This window comes from Thamnophis elegans, chromosome 4 (assembly GCF_009769535.1).
Source record: "Thamnophis elegans isolate rThaEle1 chromosome 4, rThaEle1.pri, whole genome shotgun sequence".
Taxonomy (NCBI): Eukaryota; Metazoa; Chordata; class Lepidosauria; order Squamata; family Colubridae; genus Thamnophis; species Thamnophis elegans.
The window spans coordinates 70,945,221-70,971,547 of NC_045544.1; the positions used below are offsets into that span (position 1 = coordinate 70,945,221).

General features: G+C 33.2%; 1 protein-coding gene across 10 annotated transcripts in view; it reads left to right on the forward strand.

The window, feature by feature from the left end:
• SDCCAG8 (SHH signaling and ciliogenesis regulator SDCCAG8) overlaps positions 1-26,327 on the forward strand; it is a 112,252-nt gene that overhangs the window by 23,195 nt on the left and 62,730 nt on the right. For all 10 annotated transcript variants that reach the window (XR_004255172.1, XR_004255173.1, XR_004255174.1 and 7 more), the window contains exons 11-13: positions 1,462-1,596; positions 4,629-4,745; positions 12,082-12,224. Coding sequence is in view for 7 of the 10 variants with exons in the window: in XM_032215214.1 (XP_032071105.1) it covers positions 1,462-1,596; positions 4,629-4,745; positions 12,082-12,224 (395 nt within the window). In the remaining 3 variants the exon portion in view is untranslated. The remainder of the gene's footprint in view (positions 1-1,461; positions 1,597-4,628; positions 4,746-12,081; positions 12,225-26,327) is intronic.

Below are 26,327 nucleotides of genomic sequence, written 5' to 3' on the forward strand. Positions count from 1 at the left end.
GAAAATGGAAAAAATGTTCAAGGAGTTTATTACAATTAGAGCACTATTATGATGACTTCATGTCTCCTGGCTATTGAGAGTTGTTGCATATAGACTACTTTTTAGAATTCTAGTTTTAATGCCAAAATGTATGTGAAGCAAAATACTTTGAGTCTATCAATATTGTCCAAATTACTACTCTTTGAACCAGCCAAGACAGGAGTTTTGGAAGATGAGCTTGGCAGTGATCATAGAGTAACTAAACGAAGACTTAGTCAATATAAAAGAGCATATAGATCAAACAGTTGATCAAATCTTGGTTATAAATTATTATTTATAACTGTCTCACTGGTGGTCATTTGCTAATTTGACTCACAGTAGAGTCTTGATGTTGAAAGCTCATTGGAATAATGTGTTTGTATACAGAAATCCAGAGACAAAAATAGATTGGATGCAAAATTACAATAAAGTGTGTCATTAGGCTGAATAATTGTAATAACTGTTGGTGGATAAAGATAGTTAATATAAAATATAATAATTTTTATCTATGAAACAAGTGAGTCAGAGAAAGATGTGGCAAGTTAAGATAAAGGTACCGGGATAAATTGGAAATGGTGTTTGGTAGGATCATGGAAAACTATCTCTGTGATCCGTATCACAGCAGTTTATCCATAAAGCAAATACATAAAATGTATTTCTAAAAATAAAAAGAACTATCATATAAACAAATTACATGTAATCAGATTACTTGAGTCAATTTCTTAAACTAAATCAAAGTGTTGAGATTTGAGAAAGGTAATAAACAAAAGACTGGCTAAAGAAAGATGGCAAAATTTAACTTTGTTATGGCAGCATTTTATCAATCATTGACATCTATTAATTAGCTCTAAATTACAGATAATTAGATAGCTAAATAAAATAATAATAATCTAAACCCATGATATGGAAGAAGCTTTTTTTTTTTACATTTGCAGCTAAAAATCTTATGTACTAAGCAATCTGGAAATGACACATACTTGTACTTGTAAGCATATTGTAATTATTACCTTTTGTTAAATTTTTATTTATAATTAATTTATTTTTTTAAAAAAATTCCCTTAAGTAATAGAGTTGCAAAGTATTTGCCATTTTGAAAACTTCATTATTTTAAATGTAGTTCCAGTATTTGATTTCACGTTGTTAAAACATCTTTTGATTTGTAATTATTATTATACTATTTATTTACCTTCATTATAGTACAGATAATAGATTCTGCATTAAATATTATTATATTGGGCCATTAAAATTTTTGATATGTCTGCTGGATATTCATTTTGTTACTTATACAACAGTTACAATTATGACAATCCCAATAAAATAATGATTTCCCATTTCATTTTTAATGAATTTATCAGAATTTTTCTCAGACAGAGTAATTGACCTAATAATAGCTAAATAAAGGATTGCATTATCACCAGGTAATGTCTTTATCTTTTATTTCAGGTAATGTCGTTATCTCAGAATGTTGCTGGTCTGGAGTCTCAGATTGACAGGATTACAAGGGAAAAGATCTCCCTAACCAATCAGCTGGAAGAAGCTCAGAACCACCATTCTTCTCGTGAAATGGAAATCAATAAGGTAGAATAGTTTTTGAAAATACAGAAGAGGCAGTTTTCATCAGCTCCCATTTTGACTGTATAAATTAACTTTAACTAACAGCTTGGAGTCATTTGAATTATGACAAATAAATTTGATATTTAAATAAATAACTGATGCAGTGAGGGCAGTTGAACTTTGCTAGCACAAAGGAGAAGCAGCAGAGGATTTACAGTAAGTTCAGTCAATAAATGGCTTTGCAAATAAGTGCCAAATAAAAACTAAATCCTAAACTTATTGTAGGTACAGTAGCATTGCAATAGTTTATGTGGTCAGCAACTGAATAAGAATCCAGTTTCAAAAATGGTTGCTGAAACAAAGTTGGTATCAACATACAGCCCATGTCAAGAGTCTGTCCTGATAGACCCTTCATCTGAATGTTGGTTCTGGTATATTGTTACCATCTGGATTGACAGCAAAGCAGAATGTTGACTGCACTACACTGCAATGTGTATTTTTTAGTTTATTGTATTCCTGTATTTGCCTTAGCATTTACAAGTGTAAAAGTTATATTTCAACAAATTTCTTAAGTTTCTTTTACTTGGACACTAAAAATGTAGGATCATTTTCATTGTATGCAATGAAAGATTACCAGTAATTATTATAATTATTAAGATGCATGTCTACTTTTTCTGTTGATTTATAGTTCTTTTTAGAGATAAACTTTATTCCTTAAATTTTGGCCTTTAAAGAGTAGCCTTTCTATTTTAATACATTCTAATTACAGCTTCCTACTTCCTGATAATGAAAGGGGCTAATTTTGTGAGGAAAAAGTGTTTCTTACGGATTGGCTTTTCTATTAATATTTTAAAAATTAACTCCTATTATTCAGTATTTATTTTACTGCGATGGACAAACATTGCTGAAATTGGAGGCTCTGTATTAGTCTATTTCATAGAGTCTGGGGATAGCTAGTGATTAAAATAGCAAAGAGAAGAAGATTCCAGCGAAGAATAAATCTAAGATCAGCATTACTTCAAACACTTTGAAGTTTAATGCCTGGGATTTTTTAAAAAGTGGGATCATTTATTATTATTCATTGTCTGGATCAGTGTTTATCAGTCTTGGCAAATTTAAAATGTATGCACTCCAACTCCTAGAATTCCCCAGTTAACCATGCTGACTACCATGGGGAATTCTGGGAATTGAAGTTCACCTACCTTAAATTTGCCAAAGCTGGGAAACACTAATCTGGGTAAAAGATTTGTACTTTCCTTAAAATATAAACCCTAGTTTAAGCTAAAAATAGCCAATTTGCACCGATCCTATATGATTTAATCACAATTAATTTATCTGGTCACCAGAGCCCCTGAGATTATTTTTTTCTAAATTTGGCATAAAAATTGTAATTTTTCAGTGATACATTTTTTGCCCTTTTTGTTGAATTAAACAGGTTAAGTAAATGACAAACAATTTTGTGTAAATCACCTAAAGCCTCCTAATTAATCAACATTTCAGCCCTATCAATCAGTGATAATGTCACCGCATACTTCCATACAGTCCTGAAAATCTTAGATACCTATTTTGAAAAAGGAAGGTCCCCTGAGAAAAAGAAGTTGCTCAGCTCAGAGTTACATGGTGCAAGTATACAAATTTCCAGAAACAAAAAATAGAATTCTAGTCTCTGGATCTTGATGATGTATGAAATATTTATGAATTCTCCTTGTTTTCAAAAAGTGCCCCATTCCATCAGCTCCTCCCCTGGAAAATGCTTTGGAGTAAATATTTTCTTGTTGGGTTGATGATAGGAGTGGGGCGAAGGAATTGCTATTATATTGGAATAAAATGTGAAATAGTAATCATTATTTTTCCAGTAACATTGCAATATAATTCCTTCAACATAGTGATGGGATGTCATCCTGTTGCCTCATAAATAGGAATGTTCTCCCCTCTTTCCGTCTATTACTCCTAAAAGTAAAAGTAAATTACTCCTAAAAGTAACTCTGAATAAGTAAATCTCATTGCTATGGATTATGCTTGTATAATATCTATGTTTCTGGAATTGATTGATGATAGATATATTTAGGCTTAAACAGCAACAGTGAATGCAATTTGGTGGCTATATGACCATTAACAAAAAGGGAGAGGGAAAGGGAGAGAAAGAGAGAGAGAGAGAGAGAGAGAGAGAGAGAGAGGTGGGGGGGGGAGAGAGAGAGAGACTATGTAAAGCATCGGTCTAAAGCAGTGATGACAGGTGCAACACCCCATTATTTGCATGCTTTTTTCACCTGCCCCAGCCTCCAGAGGCTTTATAGGAGCTTGGGGAGGGCGAAAACAGCCTTCCCCGTCCCCCCGGAGGTTTCAGGAGCTTCCCTGAAGCCTCTGGAGAGCAAAAAATCAGCCCTATGGGCAAACCGGAAGTTCAGGAACTGACTTCCGGTTTGCTCCTAGGACTGGTTTAAGCCCTCCGGAGCCTTCAGGGCCCTTCTGGAGGCTTCCCTGAAGGCTCCAGAGGACGAAAAACGACCCAACGGACAAACCAGAAGTCACTTCTGGTTTGTTCATAGGGCCATTTTTAGTCCTCCAGAGCCTTCAGGGACCTTCAGGAGGCTTCCTTGAAAGCTCCGGGAACAAACTGGAAGTCAGTTCCCAAACTTCCAGTTTACCTGTAGGGCTGGTTTTTTGCGCTCCAGAGGCTTCAGGGAAGGTCCTGAAGCCTCTGGAGGGCCTCCGGGGGGGAGGGAGCTGTTTTGCCCTCACCATGCTCCTATAAAGGCTCTGGGGAGGGTGAAAAATGGCTTTAAAAAAGGGTGAACTCAGCTGGCCACCACGTGCATGTGCACTGGCCAGCTAACAGGGCAACGCCTGGCATGCCCTGACAAATGGCTCCGCATGCCACAGGTTCACCATCCCGGCTCTAAAAAATAGGAGTACCATATAAAAACTTTGTAGAATTCAGTGCAAATGATGAAATAATAAATATAGTCACTAGAGGGCATCAAAAGTTTTCCTCTAAACAAATATTACTTTGTGGAGTCCTGAAACTGCAGGATGTTATCTTTTTGAACTAACAGGTGTGTGGAGAAATACATTACGAATTGAATCAGACCAAAATGAAGAAGGATGAAGCCGAAAAGGAACACAGGGAGTATAGGACAAAAACAATAAGGGAACTTGAAATTAAAGATCAGGTAAGAGAGAATACTCTATCAAAGCTCTCTATATTTACAAATTCTCTATATTTGTAGAAAAATGGGACTTTCCTTCCTAATAAGTATTTTGAGAGTGTCCTTATGAGAATAAATCAATTTATTATATTTAATACTAATACAATGTTTTATTATAAGAGATTTTTTTCCCCTCCAATCTTAACATACTTTTTCATGTATGCATGAACAGACATTGTCTATGTGTATGTGTCTATTCTGTGATATTAACTTAATCATTTGTTGTATGTAAAAAAATAACACAGTATATCTAACCAATTTCTGAACATTTTGCATTCTAAAAGCATTAAGTAAATTTTATTTTTGTATTCTAAAGTTAGTAATTCTAAATTAGACAATTGCTGATTAATATCAGATATTTTCAAGACTTTCTTGTTTGCTGTCTCATACAAAGAATTAATATTGGGATAAACTAGTTATACATGAAAAAGTTGAACTCCGTATACATTTGTAGTGAAACTTATGGACCCCTGTATTAAGCATAACATCTATACAGAAAAGAAACTCGGAGATATTCACTCAAAAAGGAAATGTGATTTAATAAAGAGAATGGAATATTTAATTGTTTGAATTACTTTATTTTCAAAATAATCATATTATTATCATTTAAAACAGCCATTGTTCTTTTATACCTTTTGTAGTATTTATGAAATTAAATTAAACTACAAAGCAGGACCTTTTCTTTTCTCTCCAACAGTGTTTTTGGATTCTTACTTTGAGCTGTGTCCAGTAGCAAGCACATTCAAATCACCCAAATGAGAGCATACAATATTCAGGCATTTTACTGCTTACTGCAACTTACTGCATAGCATAGGCTTCTAAAAGCTTTCCCACAGTCTTCTAGAAGATTTCCCCAAAAGCTTTGTGGTGGGGCTGAAATGGATTGCAAGAGGGGGTTAGTTAAAATTGAATGCATCAAGCAGAACTAAGATACAAGCTAAAGGAGCAGTCACTTCAAACCAGTACAGTATTTCAGAAGTTTGTCAAAATCTCCACAAGGCCTAGTGGGGCACAAATAAAACAGTTTAATCTTCTTTATTAAGATAAAGTGAATAGTTTTAGAAATATGAGAAACACATTTGAATGGCATGCAAACACACTGATTAATTTTTGGATGAAAGATTAAAAAAACAGTTACGTTAACAATTGAAGCATTTCTTTTTCAGGCCAGCAAGTGGTAATGATAATAAATATACTGTATACAGTAGGACATGTTATGTTCACATTGTATAGAGTGCTGCATAGTGCACACAGGTAATATATAGGCATCATAATGGAATGTCGAAGGCTGTGCATGTCATGCACTGATATTACTGTTTCAGATGTGTTAGATATCCAAAATAAGAAATAAAGCGAAGATTAAATGGGAATACTAATTATTGCTCTTCATATTTATTGAATATTCTAATGATTTTCCTAAATGCCTCGGCATTATGAGGAGAGGAAAAACAGGGCTCTGTTGATATGGAAAAGGATCCTGTCCATTGTCCTTTAAAACAGCATTTGGTAAAATATGGTTTAGGTGTGACATAAATAATTTTCTAGTAAAAATGACTGGATTTGTCTCAACTCCCCGAAAGTTTGTTATATGTTTTGAAGTAAGGCTTGTTCTGTTGCATTTCTTCATTCCTTGGTTGAAGTGGGCATGAACATCTTTTTGCATGCATATCCATTTTCCCAATGTTTGGTGAAAAGAAAATGATGAAAAATGCATAATTAGGAGAAATTTATAGCATGTTCGTATTTATCTTTAAAAAGCTGTCACATTCTGTACCAATTAGAATTTTCAAAGCCTCTCTAAAGTAAACTCCATTTGGAATGCATTATATTAATAATTGGCGATCTGGGCAGAAGTAATGGAAGTCCATGGAAAGCCATTTACAACAAAAAAAATGACATCTAGTATTTCCATCTAAAACATAAAATGGTATAATGTTGCCAAAACATATTTTTGTCTTTATTTACAGTCACTATACTTCTTTCTTTTTTTTCTTTTATTGTAACATGTATAAACTTTAATTCTGAGAAGAATGGATAAAATGGAACTAAACATATCTATAGTTTTGCACGTTGGAAATACTCTAGGGAGATGCAGAATGGCATCAGCTACCCTCAGTTCATTGATCTGGGATGTTTTTGAAATGTTTTACCATTCTTGCAAGGTTCTTCGAATATTTAGGACCAGCACAGCCAACTGAGCAGTGATATAGTTTGATCTTAATTGAAAGATCAAACTATATCACTGCTCAGTTGGCTGTGCTGATCCTAACTATTCGAAGATCCTTGCAAGAATGGTAAAACATTTTTCTCCCTGCAACAAAGTTGAATTTTTAATTTCAAAACAGAAATGGAACAGTGCCCCTCATTACATGTAAGAAGAGTTTACATTATATGTAAGAAGAGCTGATACAGCAACAGAACAATAGTGTTTTCCAATGCCTTATTTCAGCTGCTTGCCCCTTTGTATTTGCAGCTTGAAGTATCTGCCCTGCAATAGGACCAGCCTGTTTAGGACAAAGTACTCAGGGACTCCATGTAAAACAATTCAGACCTCTGCAGCCCAGACCTTCTCTGTTTTTAATTATTTCTATTGTTTGCATGTGACTATAATCTTTCTAAATCCTCAGCTAATATAATTTTAAAGACTTTCTTGGGTTTAGCCTGAATAGGTTTTATATATCTGAACCATGAATTATAAGTAGTTCCAAAATAGGTCTTGCTGAAAAAACTAAGATCTAGATACCAGACTTTGTCCAACAAAGTATGACCAAAGAAACCTTCCTCCTCATTTAAAACATTCATCAGCTTGAAGATGGTGATATCTCCTTGATCATGTAGGCAAGCTCAACTTTATTTTTTTTCCTATGGGGGTTTGCAGTCAGGGTGAACCTACAAGGAATCCAGACTTCAAGATATTTTAGAGGTGAATATTTCCAAGCCTTTTATTATGGAATCTTAAGTTTCTTCTATAATAAAAAAGGTTACAATTTTCAGAAAGCTGGAAAAGGTTTATCCAGAGTGAAGTGAATTAATTAATTAATCAAAAGAACTGAAGAGAATTACTGTCTACTTCAGTCAGTGTCATTGTGTAGAGATCATTTTAGCAAATAGACAATGACATTTGAATAGTTCTCCACTCCCAACTCATAAAGGGTTTTAGGATTTAGCATTAATATTTTGAAATAGACCCAGAGTTCAGAAATTATTTTACCTGAGCAATATACATTTAGCATATTTACATCTGTACCTTTTGCTAATTTCAGTTTTCAATTTTTTTGCAAAGTCTATATATTATAGTAATCTAATCTGGAGATTAAGAGTCAAAATTATTGAGGTTAGTTGGTTTTGCTAACTGAGATTATATCCGTAATACCTGAAATTGCCAAAAGATTTTCCATTATCAAAAATGAAGGGGAGTTCTAAAAATGTAAATTGGTACATTAGTTCATTCTTTATACATTGTCAGATGTAGACACCTCATCTTAACTAAATTCAATTCCGTGATTTGGCTTTGATCCAGTCCTATTCTGATCCCAGGCTCGATGGACCTGTATAAGTTCATGTTATCTGCATACTAATGATACCTAATTCGCTCAGCTATTTTTATATGTAAAGGTCCTTATTTAGTGATCACAATTGGGACTGATAACTTGGTCATTAAGCGAAGTGGCTGATAAGTAAAACTGCAACTGTGCTTATTATCTTATTTCAGCTTTACAGACCTGAAAAGATCATAAATATTAAACGTTTGGTTGTAAAGTTTCTTTTTCATCACCATTGTAACTATGAACAGTTGCCAAACAAAGTAATCACTAAATGATGACTATCTGTACTAGAATATAGCAATGAGGAAAAATTATGTAAAGATCCATTTAACATAAATGATATGAATAAACAAATAGTCTTCTACTACTACTTTTCAAAATGACTCATCTATTAAGTATGAAACTGTTATAATGTGCTACCACAGATTTCAAACTTGAACAGAGCAAAATATGGTTGAATTAACAAATTCCAGCTCAGATTATCCATCAAGACAACTAAGGAAGCTGTCTGCCAAATTTAGACTTGAAATTTAGATAATCATAGAATCATAGGGCTGGAAGGGACACTGGAGGTCTTCTAGTCCAATTCCCTTCCCAAGGCAGAAGTTCTTATACCATCCTGGACAAATAGTTACCTAATCTTTTCTTGAAAACTTCCAGCAATGGAGCATCATTCTTACTGTCAGAAAATTCCTTCTTATTTACAGGTTGAATATCTCTGAGAGCTTCAATCCATTACTTGCTGCCATCAGGTGCTATAGAGAATACTACTGTCTTCCCTGTGGTAGCCCTTCAACTAAGACTGTTATCATGTCTTCCCTGAGCCTTCTCTTCATTAGATTAACCACACCCAGTTCCTTTAACTGTTTTATTACATGATGTAGCCACAAGACCCCTTATCACCTTTGCTGCTCTTCTCTGCACTCTCTAATATGCACTCTAATATGCCATAATATTTGCTATTATGTTGCAATCACTAGCTTGAATTCTTGTGATTGGCACGATACTTGTTCAAGAAAATACACTATAGTTGTTTTAATCCTTTGGTCCAGAAAACCATCACAAGCAGTCATAAATTATCTTAGTCAAGATAATTGGTCTAGATTCTTCCTAAAAGTGAGACACTAAGGAATTCCTGGACTTAACAGCCAGTGTCCCAAAGGTGCTTTTTTCAAGAGGCAACTGAGCTTTTTGGTTTTTCTTCTAATACGTTTCTCTTCTCATCCAAGAAGCTTCTTCAGCTGAAGTAAGAGCTCCTTGGATGGGAAGTGAAATGTCTTTGAAGAAAAACCAGAAAGTCCAGTTGCCTCTTGAAAAAAGCACCTTTGGAACAACCATGATATGGATGACTGAAAATCTCCATAGACATTTAACAACCAATGCTTTCTTACATGATATTATTATTCATAGAAGGGGTTTGAAAGTTGTTTAATAATTATGAAAAGTAAGTAAATGTGGGATAGAACATTTGGAATAATAGATTTCATTTTGATAAGATTAAATATCTTATTTGGTTTCTTAAAATCAATTATCCAAATCCATATTTCAAAAGTTGTGGAAGATATTTTTATCTTCCTAAGCACTTATGTAGTCAAAAAATGAACATACAATCTTCTTTTGTTGGTACTTATGAATATATATATATATTCATGTAAGAGTGAAAGAGAAAAAAACAGGTATCAATATATTTTTGTGGTTTTAAAATTTGAACAAAATCATTTATAATTTCTAATTAATTATTTAAAATAAATACATTTTTCAAAACATTGGCTTAATTGATTTACATTCTAGTATAAACTCTATTTTAGTGGAGGTTAAAATTAAAGAGTAAGATTAATCAGTAGCAGATTTAAAAGCAAAACAATAAAAATATTTTAAAAACTCCTCTTCCTTCAATAAAGACTAGACTAGCTATGATCAATTAGTTTCCTTAATTCTCTCTTCCATTCTTTGCCCTACACTTCCTATTACTAAATGTTGCTTAGTAATAAATATAGCAGATAATTTGCTAATGTTAATTCATTGGTATATCTATATGTTTATATCTGTCTATACATCCACCCCGATAGGTAGGTAGGTAGATATTGAAATAGAGAGAGTTTGAACTTGAAATAGCACACCAATAAGTTAAGTTGTTTTTATTCTGGAAGTCATCCCTCCTTTTATACGGTTTGTATCAATATTTTAATGTTTCTATCGTGGAGATAGAAATTCCCCGTGGAGATTCGTACCCTGACCACAGTCCAGGCCTTCCGTACAGCCCTCAAGATCTGGCTAGCCCGTCAGGCCTGGGGATAAACTCTTCCGCCCCTCCCGAATGCTGAGAGAATGTTGTGTTTTTAGTATTTTTCAGTTATTGCACATTTCTTTTTATGTTTTGTCTTCACTCCCCTTCCTCGTTATTGTAAGCCGCCCTGAGTCCCCTCAGGGAAAAGGGCGGCCTATAAATGCTATTAAAATCTGAAAAAAAAAAATCTATACTATTATCCAATTTATCATGGTTTAAAAGATATATAACTTACAAAGAATATATTGATTTGCCAAATTTGAGGTAATTAACACAATGACAATATAAAAAGATAATAATGCCTAGTTAATAATGCTTTTCAACAATTACTTTTTCATTTTATTGTTCTACATAACTTTAGTGATAATAAATCCAGAGATATTAAATCCAGATTGGACCTGCTTGCTAAGGCTCTAAAAAGCTTTCTTATGCTATTTACTAGCATTGTTTTTACCCAGGATCTTTGTCAAAAGGCTATGAGATGGTATAAGAAGTAACGTTTATTTTTGTTGTTAACCTCAATAGTTGTTTACATGTATATGAATTGTAGAACAAGCTAAAGTAACATTTTTTTTAAATGCCAAATATGGCAGCAGCTAAGAAGTCTATGATCAAGCATAATACTCAAAATATAATACACAGTTCTTCATTATATCTAGGTAAAAGTAATGAGAAGGGGGTATTACTTTTTTTTTACTCTGCAATATAACAATTCTAAAGAAGCTGTTTGAATTTTGAATGCAGTGAAGATTAACAGATAAAATATTACCTTAAATTCTGGACTCAAAACATCTGGCAGGTAGAGAGATACTATTTTCAACATAGTCCCTCTATGTTGTAATTCACTTATTGTTGGACAGGCATAACCTGAGTTGATTTCACTTGAGGGATAGTATAAAGCCCATCTGTTCTCTTTAGTTATTTTCCCTGAGAAAATTATAGGAACTTATATTTATGCCTATACTGTGAAATTTTGAGATTGTCTTGGCATTAGTTGATAGTTGTCAAATTCTGTTTATTTTTCATTTACAAAAATGCTTATTAGATTTCTTTAAAATATATTTTGAGCTTAAATATCAGGAAGGAACAGAGAAAAATTGAAAGAGTTAATATCTTGTAGTCATGAACTAAAGATAGAATAGTATCTTATATTGCCTCATTATATTCTGCAGTAAAAAGTAAAAATTAAGCGTAGCTGCAGTATTGCAATCTGAGTGATTGGTGGAGCATTCTGCATTTTTTTGTTAAATATGATTCAAAAAAATGTAACCAATGTTATGATTGTAGAATTGAGGAAAAGTACGATGTAAACATAATATAATAAATATTGTTTCTCAACTTTTGTTTTATCCAAAAAATAAATACCTAACATGTTAAACTTGTTCTGGTATTTGTGAGTTTTCTAACTTCCTTTATTATGTTCAATTAATGTTATCTACATTTCCTGCCCTCCTCTTTGTATTTAAAGCAAATTGAGAAATTACAAGTATTGCTTCATGAAAACAAACAGCGCTTAGAACAAGCACAGCAGGATACTGCAAAAGCTAAGGAGGAATGTCTGAAACTAACAGAATTGCTGGGCAAAGCTGAGCAACAACTGCATTTTCTCAGGTACCATTTATCTTTTTTGTTCTTAATACCAGTTTCAATTTCACATTTCCATGTTTTGTCATTTGCTTATCCACAGTTGTTACAAATTAAATGTCTAGCTTTGAGGCAGTTTAGAAGTGAATGTATAATGGAAAAAAAGTAAAGTGTGATAACCGTAAATGTACTAATCTGTTTCCTTCTGCCCTGTTCTTTAAAGGGATTTTTACTTAATTTGTAGTCAGTAAAAGTTACACACAACACCAATTATTCTACAATTATAACTGTTTTAGGGAATAGCTGAATGTTTGTCGATTTCATATAGGTACAAGTGAAAAATAGCCCCAATTTTCCTAATAATTTTGTGCATAATCTTAAAAATATTTATGATACATAAATCATTTAAAACTGGCTAAAAAGTAGTGATAAACAAATAAACTGGCTTAAAATGTATGGTGAACAAGTAGTTCAATAAATAATAATATTTTAAAATATAATTGTATTTATCTTCTTCATGACTGGCCCTGCTGAACACAGTTATTCTATCATTTTTTTAAACAGTTGAATTTTAATATTAAGCATGAACTAATTTTTATTTGGGTGCGGTTAAATACATAAAAGCTACATATTATATTATAATTAAAAGTATTTTAAAAAGCATTCCAGTTTATGATTTTATTAGGTGGGGTGTACATATGTAGTGTGTAATTATATACATGTGCACATGAATAAAGGTGGTTCACTTGGGTAATTGTAGTATCGCTCTTAAATTATCATATCATACTCTTTTTAAAAAAAAAAAGGTGTAAATATAGATTATGGGCCAGGAGCAGATGGGGAAAAAAACACTTTTCTCACAGTCTGTATTTGAAGAACAAATATGCTAGAGGTTAATGAACTTGAAAAAAGTTTTGGGTAAGTTGTAAGATAGCAAAAGTTTGGATTTTGCAGGACTTCTTTTATAATGATTTGTTGTGATAGTTTACCAAATGGTTTACCAGTTTCCTTCCTAAGGCTAATCATACAAGTTTTGAAGCTGTGTGGTGTCTTGGAGAAAATCCAAAGTGTAGATAGATTTCCTGAAAAACTTCCACACTTTTAATAATGATACCAACAGCCTAATTAAATAAAATCTCCCAATAATAAGTGACTTAAATTTGTCCAATTTAATGATTAAACACTATTTTAATGTTGTATTACCTGGTGCCATTCACTCTGCAGAATTTCATTGCAGATATTGATCATATTGGATATTTCATTTAGAAATTTGATAGGTGGAGAGGTTTAACAACAGACTATATATTTCCATGCTGATTGTTTAAGTCATATAGTTATTTTGTTCTATTTTCTGGATTTTCTGATTTGTAACTTTGTAACAATATGGAGTGAGAGGGAGTTCAAATTTCAGATAGTCTTTTTGCATTTTTGGTATCAATAGTCACTTCCCCCATGCTCTAATTCTGTTTTTTATTCACTTCTACTATATATATATTATTCACTTCTACTATATTCTTTTTATGTTGTATCTTATTTTCTCTCATTCATTTTTCTGTAACAATGTCACAACATTTACTAAATTATATTTTTATATTTTCCTTATTGCTGTGAGGAAAAAGTGAGTGATATTTATAATTTGATTAGCTTCCTATCTATAGTTTCCAATAACCGATTTGCCTCAATTTATAATATAATTGCATTGAAGAATTGGATACTTTCTTATTCATAACATATCATCACATATAAGTACAGTTGTTTAAATTGTTGGCAATTATGTAGATTTCTTTACATATTCAATCTGGAGTAGTAAACTACTAGCCTCCAGAACACCCTAGATCATGCCAATAAGATTTGATAGCAAAATAAGATTTGTGGGGAGAGACAAAGTAAGGTTTGAACACTTGATATATATATTTATACCCTTAAATGTCCCAGCCCCTTAAAGAACATATATTTGTTTTTGCTCTGCTCACCTGGTGATATATGTCCTATTGGATTTTTTTAACATAAAAAAATACAAATCTGACCACCCAAAATATTCATGGCATATTAATTTATGAAAATGCATTTTTTCAAGGTAAGTAATAAAATAGGTACATATTTAGAATATACATCACCACATTCTTCCAGCTTTTACTTACCAAGATGCAGAAAGTACATTTATAAATAAATACAGGTATTCTATTTCAATAAATAATTTATATTTTGTGCTACTAAGCTCAAAAATTGCATACAAGGTGGTAAAAACCATCAAACAGCTTAAAATTCTTGCTTCTCTGTAAGTTTAGCCTATTTAATTATTCATATGTATTGTTATATCCTACATTTTTGTGCATAGTCTAGCTAATTGTAAAAATGCAACTTAAAATGGGGCAAAATATTCTTTTTCACATTCAGTGGGTAGTCCAGAGAATATTTAAAAACATCATGTTTAAGGTATGGAATGGGTAAGGGGCGTTTGTTGTCTCATTATTATTTATTGTTGGTTTAGAATCCATTTAATTTGTATGATATTATAAAGTTTGATACTGTTAATATATGTGAGTAGGATATGAAAAGTGATGGAGTTATCAAGCATGGAAGCAGCAAAAATAGTATTCTACAGTGTTAGAAAGATAGATGAGTTTGCTTTCTGTTTATGAAATTGGCTCTTGGGATGATTGATCAACAATATTTTGGCTGTAATTTAATGGTTCAAAAATAAGAAGAAATAATGTCCTATAAATAACATAATACAGTATTTTGAACTGTTATTTTCCTTTATTTCACTAGTTGCTTTCCCCCTCCCTTTTTATTGATTTTTGTGCTGATCACATGGATACTTATAATATGTAAAACAGCCCATTCTTCCCCGGATGATTCATATATGGTAGAAAATGCCATATATAGATCACTTCAGTACATATTTTTGGCATTGTAAAATTGCAGCATTATCAATCTCTTCTTGTGTGGTACAGGTGTTAATGCTGACACAGCGGGTTTCACTGATATTTAGGACTTCAAAATTGAACTTTACTATGCGAAAAAACACGGAGTTGTATTTAAAAGCCAGTATTCTGCTGACAAAATGAACTAGTAAAAACATCTATAAGTGCAATATGATTGGTTAATTTTTTGTAGCCTTCCTTTTCTTTGTTGTTATCTACTTTCATGGTTTACTAAAGACGTTTTGCAGAGCAAATTTTGAAGAGTTGACTTGCTGCAACAGGGAAGAGAAATAATCAAATCTTCCACTACGGATGAAAAACTCTTTGGATCATGAACTATATTCTTAATTCTTTTTTTAAAAAATAGTTTGCATTGTTTGCAATTTGCACTTCTTAATCTGATTATAATTGGTTTAACTATAGTTTAATATATAATTCTACTTAGTTGCTAGTATCATTTGAATGAAGTTCAATGCTGTCCTTATTGATAAGCCTGTAAAGTACTTAGTTTACTACTTCAGACTTGTTTCCTCTAATCCAGTCTTCAAATGTTATTCATATAGATTCTGAGAATATATTGTATAATAATTGTGCTGCTAAATTGCATGCAAGCATAAGAGCTTAGATTTGCATTGGAATGTCAGGAGGCCCTTGTCATGATTTTGACAAACCCTCAGCCTGCTTTTACCTACTTCTTTTTTTCTTTCCAAGCTCAGTGGAAAGTTGGGCAAAACATTTGTAAAGGGCTCAGAATGCTTGTCTGCTCATTCATCTGTCTGTCTGTCTTTCTGTCTGTCTGTCACTAAGCAGATGAACTCTGAAAACTGAATAGAATAAACCCACATTTGCTGTGGGTGGAGAATCTGGCAAAAGAAAGAGTGAATTTGAAAATGGGCAGTATTCAGCTGGAGGCTGCAAAGAAAAAGGAAGTTCCAATGCATCCTTTATGGGGAAATCTGTTAGGTAGCAGCCTGAAATGTTGCTGAGTCTCTAAAGCCCCTCTTCCCTCCACCTCGTGTGGGGTATAACTGTTATTAAGGGGTTAGAAATGCTTTCCCTGCGGAGCCAAATTATTCTATATATCTTTACTAATATTTGTTGGCATTGGTAGTTTTCACTAGGAGGACTGATAGATATGTAATCAATAACTGATAAGTAGAAGAATAACTTTTGGAAACCATATCTTTGGAAGATATTGTTGAAAGGGCATATAATGATTATCAGAACCTTTTTAGCTTCAAAAACCTACTGTTTATTAGCACTTCTTGTAGCCCCTAGCACATTTTCCATAGCTTCATTAACATTCATTGAAGTCCATGTATAATAAATAAGATACATAAATTAAGTCTATCACTCTAATAGGTTTTTGGAACGTAGTTGAATTGTTTATACTTTTTAATGTTTCAGTATGACATTGATACTATTCTTACTAGAAAAAAGTATCTTTTTACGCAACATATATGACAAGTATTGAGGTATTATAGTCTATTGATTTAAAAAAAACATGTCTCTTCTACTCTTCTTCTGTTAAATTTTTTCTTTGTGGGGTAAAGATTTGTATGCATATAAATGGTGTATATTTATATATGCAAAAATAGAAAGATCTAGAATGTTTTAATTTACAAAATATGAAATGAGTAGTCACATCAAACTATAATTAGTAACTGCTCCTATGAATTGAAATTTGTATTTAACGGGTGAGAATTTTAAAGTTTAATTTCCCATATATTACCTGGAATTTTATAATTAAAAGGAAATATAAAAGCCTGAAATAAGATAACATGCATAATCAATTCTTTAGCTCCTGTTTTTATATGTTTATTTTTCATTAAATTTAGGATCATTTGTGGTTTAGTCAACATTTATTCCTATCTGTTTTTCATATACAAAGGCAGTGAGATGCCAGAAAATAAACTGTTAACGGAGAATTAACTTCTTTGGCATGCTTTCATACTTATCTTCCAAATTAAAGAAAATGAAATGGGCAGAAGCAGAGTGTAGATTACCTCCTTTTTGTCAAAAATGGTGGGAATTTGAAAATTAATAATAAAAAAGGGAACAGATGCAGTAACATGCCAGAGGGAGATTAATGTGGAGAGTAAAATCTGTGAGCAACAAAACTGAAGCAAACTGAATCAGTGGGAGGTGGTTGTACAATCAAAATCAGGATAAAAGAGAAATTACAAACAACCCTGCACTTGTCAAAGTAGTAGTAATGAAATCCTGACTCTGCCAGCAGTGAGAACCTGTGTTAGCACTTTGGGGTAAGGATGGTAGCCGGGTGCCAGGTAGGAGGGCAGTGTTAGGTTGCTGGGCAGCAGCCATCTTGTGTAGAACAGATGGCACTGAAAGCTGGCAGGGGAGGAGCTCCTTAGCAGAACTAATCAGACAGTAACAGATAGGGCAGCTGGGAAGACTGACCACAGAGAGGGAAACTGCAGGATAGCTGCAGAGTTCCATGATGTTTACAGTGGTGTGCCCATTGGTCTGATAAAGACCTTGCAATGTCTTTTTACTGCAAAAACGCACACAAACTTTTGTTAACTGGGCAGTTTATCCGAGAAATTTGCAGCACAAGAAATGTATAAAAAGGACAAATCTGCTGAAGAATTGACTTTGTAAATTCTTGAAAATCCCTGCTAGGAAAGAACATTCATACTACATTGCCCTTCTGGAAACATTATCTGTGATCAATGAAAGCAAACAAGATAGTATTTTGGTATCACTTAAACATTCAAAACATATTAAGATTGTGACTTACATTAGAATAAATGCAGTTCTTAATCTATCTATCTATCTATCTATCTATCTATCTATCTATCTATCTATCTATCTAAAGCTCTTTAAAGAAGGCATTCATTTTGCTTTTTTTCAGCACTACGATTTATGTCAACCTTATATTTGAATAGTCTAGCTAACCATTATCAGTAATGCAAACCAGACAGTAATACATGACTATTCCATATAATTTCTGATAAATAAATTTTATGGAATTTAAAGAAGCTTATTCCCCATTGTACCTTGGATACAGGTTGCAGTCTTACTGATATCTGCGGGGAAAATGAGGTTGAAAAGAAAACTGAATGAGAAAAAAATGAATTTAAATATGGACCTGTTACATAGAATAGTTATCATGGTTAGATTAGCAAGATGAATGATGAAATTATTTGAAAAGAAATATATAATTGCAGATATACAAATGGATATTTAACAAAGAAGATTGAAACGCTTTCCATTTTTCAACTTATTTTTCTGTTTACAGAGCTTTATGGACAGACTTGATTTTGGCTGGGAGGGGAGGGGGGACAAATATTACAGGGATTTAAAATAGGAAGATAAGAAGAACATATGCTATTTATGTATCCATTACTGTGATACATCTAATTTAGGACTGTCAAGAAAAAATACTCTTATTTGATGTAGCGGCATATTATCGAATCATTGCAGTGGATGTAAAGTTGTTATTTGTTCTCCTTAATTGATTTTGAAAGCATTTTTTTCTTTCCCCTGAGCTATGTGTATTATGTATTCACTAACACATCCACAACTATATCCAGTACTATAAAGAAGGTCGTACATAAGGTAATTTTCAACAAGATGTGGAATAAACATTTGCTGTTTTCAAAGCCTATTCACAGGAATTGTGGGAAAGCTGGGGAAACCCCTTGGTTACTGTTTCTTTCTGAAGTAGCTGATTTAATTTCTACATATATAAATGAAGTACTTTCCATTATTATAAAAAGAAGAATATTTTACCTGCCATTATTTAGCCCATATCCGCTCCTTTATGATGACAGCTATCAAACGATTTGGAATAAATCAGATCTCTTGTTTTCTGGCAGTGCTTGCAGTAATAATTAATACAGTGCATTTTAAAATCTGTCATTTGGCTGATTTCTTATCATCTAATGTCTTAGACACTTATTGTCCTTTTAAAAATATATTGTTTGACAATACAATATTTCCAAAGCCATTAATGAAGTATTAGGTGAAAATGAAATATGTAAGTATAACAGCTAAGTAAATTGTGAACATGTTGCTATATTTTCAGGGTCCCCCCCCCTAAAGATGATGGAAAATTACATAGCTTGATAATCAAGCTTAGATTTTTTTTCCCCTGAAAGAACAATTAATAGATACAACTGATTATATAGAGAGCTTTTCAGTTGCAATGATTATACTGACATTGGTCTCTTAAACAAAACCAACATTCCTGAATGCACACACATTGCTGAAAATTGTATGTTTTGTACTTGTTACAATAAATATTTGGTTACCTCTTTTTTGGGTATTGAATTTGGATAAGCTTATTCATGCTATTTAATTAGAAAACAACAAAACAAAATGTGTATTAGGTCTTAGTTTGTTGACAGAACAAAAAAAAATAACATTTTATATTTGGATGCTTTGTGCTGATATTTTATGACATCCAACTTAAATTTACCTTTATAAAATAAGGTGGAAATATGCACATAATTAGATAATGCATATTAAATAAACCAACTATTCTGCACCAAATCAATGGAGCTACTGCAGTGACAAAAAGAAAAATAAATAAAGTGAAGTCATTCTTGGGATGTTTTTTCCCCTTACAAGGGATAAATTGCTAGATTGGAAGAAACTGCTTTTTGGAGCTTGTAAGTAAATTCCTATTCATTTGTATTATAAAGTAGTAACTTGCTAAATTATTTTAAGCCTAACATTTCTTTTTAAACATTAAAATCAATCTTATGGAATTATGATGTATGAAAAACATTATTGTTTTACTGTGTCTTGTCCTGGCAAGTAACAATTACAAGCAGAAAAAAACCGCTCCAAATGATTCTTTCTTTCTTTCCCATCTGCTAGTTCTCTTCTGTCTCTTGTCTTTTCAATTATGACAGGGAGCTGACTTCTTTCCTGCTCAATTGTTGCATTTTTCCATGGCAGCCTGATTGCCACATCAACTGTCCCACTATTGCCTTCTCATTCCTGCAATCTGTGTACGTTTTGTAAAAGTGCAGCTGGTATGATTTCTTGTTCTCATTATATCCTGTCCGTATCATTATATCTTAGCTCTTGTCATGTTCTCAGCATAGCACATCATTTAAGAACTAAAAGCATCTATCGATATAAGTAATGTGATAGGCGCTGTGTAGTAGACCTTTTGAGAAGATCATGAATATCTTAATTCCTTTAAATGAGTACTTGACTAATGAAAATTTAAAAAACACATCATTACAAAGGCAAGAGCTTGTTTCTCATTTCCAATATATTAAAGCTGGAATTTAATTATGTGTTTAATGTTTATTATTTAAGCAAGTAATATCTGTCATTGGTTTAAGATTTGGAAAATGACAAGTTTCTACTTTAAAAACTCTGAAGCAATATTTTGTGTTCCATAACCATTTTAAATGTTAACTAGTAAAATAATCATTCTTTTTTTTTCAACACACATTTCTAGCAGGTGAAGAAAAATACCTTGAAATTTGGGTATTATTCAAGAAAACATTTTGAAAATGTTTCTTATTTGAATGTTTGTAAAAAAGAAATTAGTTAATAATTCAATAGTATGCGGCTGTTGGAACAAATTTTTGAAAAGCAGATGCATGCTTGACTAAGCCTGCATAATAGATCCTGCTGACAGTATGAAATGTCTCAAAAGTAGCTGCTCTGCTCTTTCTATTAACTTGAATAGCAATATGGATAATCACATAAACTGTATAACATTTATAAAATTTCTCAGTGGTGAATTGATTTTTACCTTACTTTTTCAAAATATGATACTTAGTCATAGATGAATGACAGTTTAAATATAGCTATGTTGCAGCTTAAAGGTAACATTAAAATCAGCATTTGGTTAATGAATATTGCTTTGTTCTCTTTTTAAAAACTGTATTAATATTTTCATCCTTATTTTTCTTTGGTCCACTATACATCTTAGCCTTCTCTGAAACTGTATTTTCTCTTCTACATAGTTTGTCACGTGTCCCTTTTGTTCAGCTAAACTCACTTAATAAATAATGCTCACAGTACAAGATTTTACAGAAAGACGATGAATTTGATCTTTGAGGATTTTTTAAATTATATTTCTCTTCCGCTATTGTCTTCAACATTATTGGAAAAAATATATAACGCATAACTGTCCAGCTTTGTCTCTTACTAAGGATTAAATCTCTGCCGACAGTTCTTTTGACAATGACCTTGAGGGGCTTTGCATCTTGAAGAAGAAAGCAGAAGCTTGCAGTAAACAAAGTTCACTTCTGACAGATGGATTGAATGACAGAAAGGTTGTGAGTGCCAGAATAGCCCTGGCAGAGGAGGAAATGTTCAGTGGAATCCAACAGGAGAGGAGGTGTGAACAGGTGCAGGGTTGCTGACGGAAGGGGAACCAGATGGAGGGAGCCAGAGCCAGTTTATTTAAAGGAAAAGGCAGAAAACACTGAAAGGCTGTACAGTCAGTGGCTAAAAGTGTGCATGGAAGAAGGTAAAAAAGCAGTAAGCAAAACTGCACAGTGGGACATCAAGCACTTAGCGTAATGACAGTAATTGTGAGTGTAGTTGGAAAGTTGCTATTAAAATCCATTCATCCATTGCTCTAAATAACATAAAGTGTTTCAAACACTTTTTAAATTGACAAGAATGGTGCTTTGTCTGTCAATTTTTGGTAATGTTAACACACAAAAGTTATGATTAGAAAAATGTTGTGGTTCAGGCAAGCCAAATCAAGATGATAATAAGAAAAGGTTTCGATATTAGCTGCGGAGTAGTCTCTTAGTTTTGCTTTGCTTGCAAAGAAATGTCACAGTCTGACAAAATGTGAAAGAAATTCATTCCCCTGAAAAGCATGTTATAAAACATACAGAATCTTATTCATCGTCTAATTGTTACTCAGAGAAAAAAAATGAGGCGTGGTAGGCTGTGCTACAATGCACTTTATGTCATTTGAGAATAGTTAAGAACACAAGGCTTTAAAATATAAGATAATTATCATAGTCTTTGTAAAATTATATAGTGTTATTAATTGTTCTGATTGGTTATTATTATTATATTGACTGCTTGTGCTGATTGACTTGATTTGAACCATGGTTTTATACTGCTGAATTGAAAGAAGATTCCATATATATTCTCTATTAATCTAATATTACTTTGAAAATTCTTATTCAGTTCTACAATGTCATAAATCTTTTCTTTCTTTCTTTACTCCAGTATTTTTCTTCTTTTCTTGTGTTTGCTCTTAAGTATCTGTTAAAACAAAATAAACATAACACAGATTTAAAGAACTGTTAACATGTTCATAGGAAGAGCATTTGAGGAGCATCTGGTTTATTAATTTATATTTAAGGTACAGGTGCTAATCCAGAATTCTCTTATGGGGTTTTTGAGTAGCACATTCAGGAAGTTTCAAAATCAGTTTCTGTTGAATCATAAAAATCTTAAGATATGCAGGCCCTCTTAACTGTTCCCTAGAGTCTTCTTGTAGGACATATTTCTTATCTAATTCTAAATGATTACACACACACACACACACACACACACACACACACACAGTTTAATACAACATAAGATTGAAACCTAAAGATTACAGTTTGGATGTTTTTTGCTATAGTTAGAGCATAATTGCAAGCAATATGTCCTTAACTACAACCTTTTGCTGGGAACCTTTCTGTAAAAGGAAATGAAGCTCAATATTTCAATATCTAGACAAATTTTGTGGTTGTCCTTATATAAATTATATCTGATTTATGCAAGCTTCCTTTTCTGTTTTTCTTATAATTTATAGCCCTATTTTAGTAGAAATGCCATATTTTAATTATATATTTATAATCCAAACTTAGATATGTAATTCTATCAAAATGTTATGCAAAATATTGTTCTGTGGTTATGGGAAATATTTTTTATAAAAAAGCATGATATTGTCCAAAATTGCATGTCTTTGACTTTCTCTTATTTATAACCTTATTCTAAATTAAATCTAATATATTTTTGTTTAAAAAAATCAAGACATGACAAAACATAAAAAGTTTATTGGGGCTCCTGGGTCTCTGTCTTAGGCAGAATGAATTTAAAATGTATTTATTCGTATTAAGTTTTGAATAAATATGTTTGTAGTTTTCTTATTTTAGGTTGATTAGAAAGCCACATTCCTATTTCAAACTCACAACTTTTGAGTTGATTAAATGTATTATTTAATAAATTAAAATTCGGGAATGATTTCACATACAAAGAATGAACAGAATATCTCAGGGTTTTATACAGCGTTTCTTCCTGATACAAGGTTAATTCTAACATTTATATTTAATGTTATCAAACATTTTGATAACAAGTAGAATATAAGACATGGGTATTTATAACGTGGCAGTCTGCTCCACTTCTAGGCCCTGCACTTATTTTTGGTGACCTTCATTCAACATAACTGACTTTTTTTTCATACAGGAACATAATTTCTTTCCAATAATTGACCCTATGTTAACATTGCAAAAGATTGTTGGATGAACTCTCATGTATGTATTTAATTCAAAATGTGATTCTGGCAAACTAGCATCGGTTTTGACGTCAAAGCAAGATTAACAGTGAACACACAACAAGAGAGTATAAAACTGAACAGCCAAACCACAACATACTCAAAAATCCTAAACCATTTAATTTTTCATCTGCTATGGCATCAACCACAAGTCTTGAGACAACCCCTAATACTGCACTTGTCTGGAGGGGTATTACCCTATTGAAAGCTGTATAGGGAAACTTTCCAGAAATGAGTCCCTAAAACCAGACTCATAGTCTTGCTTGGGTGTAGACAAAGCCTGCTTTTCTTCAGCCAGCCCTTCACAAATTCTAGATACTGGGAAAAAATTTGATAGCATAAGCCAGTTAACTTGTGGTAGAGATGTAAATCCATATTTGTGATATTTAACCTTTCCAATAGTTTCTAGCAGCTTCATGTAGGTGTTATATAGGAATGGAGAGAAAAGTAGAGTTCTCAGGAACTCTATAAAGCAGAGTTCTAGGGCTAGAACTTTATCTAACAACATTGAATGGAATTACCCCTAGAACAGTAGTGGGTTCTGGATCCCATTCCAACTGGTACAGTTGGAACAGGTCCGGCGGTGTCCAAGTGGACGCATGGAGCACACGCACACAGCGCACACATGCATCATACTGTCCAGAGACGCCTCCTCGATGCTCCAACTGCTCAGCGGAGCGTCGCGCAGGCGCTGTATGCGCCGTGCGTGGAAGCGCCAAAGACTTTAAAGACAGGTAAGGAGCGCGGGCGGGCAGGTGGGCCCACCAGAGCACCGTACCAGAATGCACCTGCAACCCACCACTGCCCTAGAAGAACTACCAATCACCTCAACATCTCTTACATTCTCAATCTGCAAAATTGCTCCAGAGCAATATAAGGGCCAATTATACCAAAAGCACTGAAAGATTGAGGGCTAGGATATACTAACTCCATCCCAGTCCCACCACTGATCTCCAATTGTAATCAGAGTTGCATTAGTGCTACATACAAGCCTGATACCTAACTAGAAAGATCTAGGTAATTCATTTTCTCCAAGATATTCTAGAGCTGCAAACTGACTACATTCTCAATACCTTTGGAGACAGGATGAAAATTGATCAGAACTGGGTCCATGATGATTCCTTGAGGACAAGGTAGAACACTTCTTTGAGATCGTCGCAAACCAACCCCTTGCTCAAGGATGCATTCATCACCACCTATATAACCACATGTCCTTTTCTGAATCTAATACATATGTGACCACACCACCACCTTGATGACTTTTTGGGAATCAACTGACTTGAGTTCTTGCCTAATACCCAGTGCCCTTTATTTATATATTGTGCTTGCATTATGTAGTAGTACACAAGAAGTAACATGTAGAAGTAGTATTCCATGAACTCAAATTGCAAGAAAGAGTATCAAAGTACATCTATCTTATTTTGGCCAAATCTCATGTTATTGATCCATATTCAATCCATTTTGTTCTCTGAGCCCCAGTTTATAATCTTTATAAACTTTATAATTCACTGTACCATATATAACAGAAAACAAAGTGACATGAAGCAAATTTGATAGTAGTTAAACTGCAAATTGTGTGTGCGCGCACAGTGCAGAATCAGAATGGGACAACTTACTGCAACCATCTCACCATGGCCAACTCCCAGCAGGACAACTCTTCCAAGGCCAAGTTGCTGCAGGACAACTCATGCAGAATAATTCAACAATTAAATTTAATTATTTAAAATAATGTTTAAAATTGTTTTAATTTTTGTCATAAACATTTTGTTTTGTCTCTCCTTTTGCATCCTTTCTTTAATGATTCTATTCCACCATTTCCTCAAAGTTAGTGTAATTCTTGTCCCAGGGCAAGTTCTCCCACGGCAAGTTCACCATGGCAAATTGTCCTGTGATGAGTTGGTCAATGATGAGTTAGTCACAGCAAGTTGTCCTAGATCTGTGCAGAATATTATGAAAGATCTCAAGCAACAACCACCTAATGTCATATGGTGAATAGCAATAGCATTTAGATTTATATACCAAACCATAGAGTTTTATGGCACTCTCGGGTCAGTTTACAACATCAATATTTTGCTTCCAACAATTTGGGTCCTCATTTTAGCAACCTAAGAATAATGGGAAGTTGAGTCAACCTTGAGCCGGTAAGGATTAAACCCCAGACTGCAGGCAGAGTTAGCCTGCAATACTGCATTCTAACCACAGCCACTTTGCTTTCTATTATTTACGTCAATCTCTCAAATATCATAGTTATGTGCTAGATAGAGCTTTATGTCATTAGCTGCACCTTAAATTGCACCCAGAGCCACATTGGAAGCCAATGCTGCTCATTGAGTAAAGATGTAATGTGAATTGCCTGAGAGGCATACATAACTGCCCTTGCAGCTTTTTGTACCAACTGCAGTTTCCAAATGCTCTTCAAGACAGCCTCAGATAGAGCATTTTATAGTAATCCATTCAGGAGGAAACCAGGGATCAAATGATTGAAAATAAAGCATCCCAAACCAGGAAAAAGTGCAACTGGCATGCAACACAAAACTGTGTGAAAGCTTCCTGGTTAGTTTGTCAGACAGTCCAAATAGGGAGTGCAGCCAGAAATACTGTTTGTTTATTGTAAGGATACATTCAGAGAATCTTGCAAGTCTGAAAGTACATTCCATCCTCCCAACCCATCTTTACAGTTGAAAAAACTAAGGAAGATCC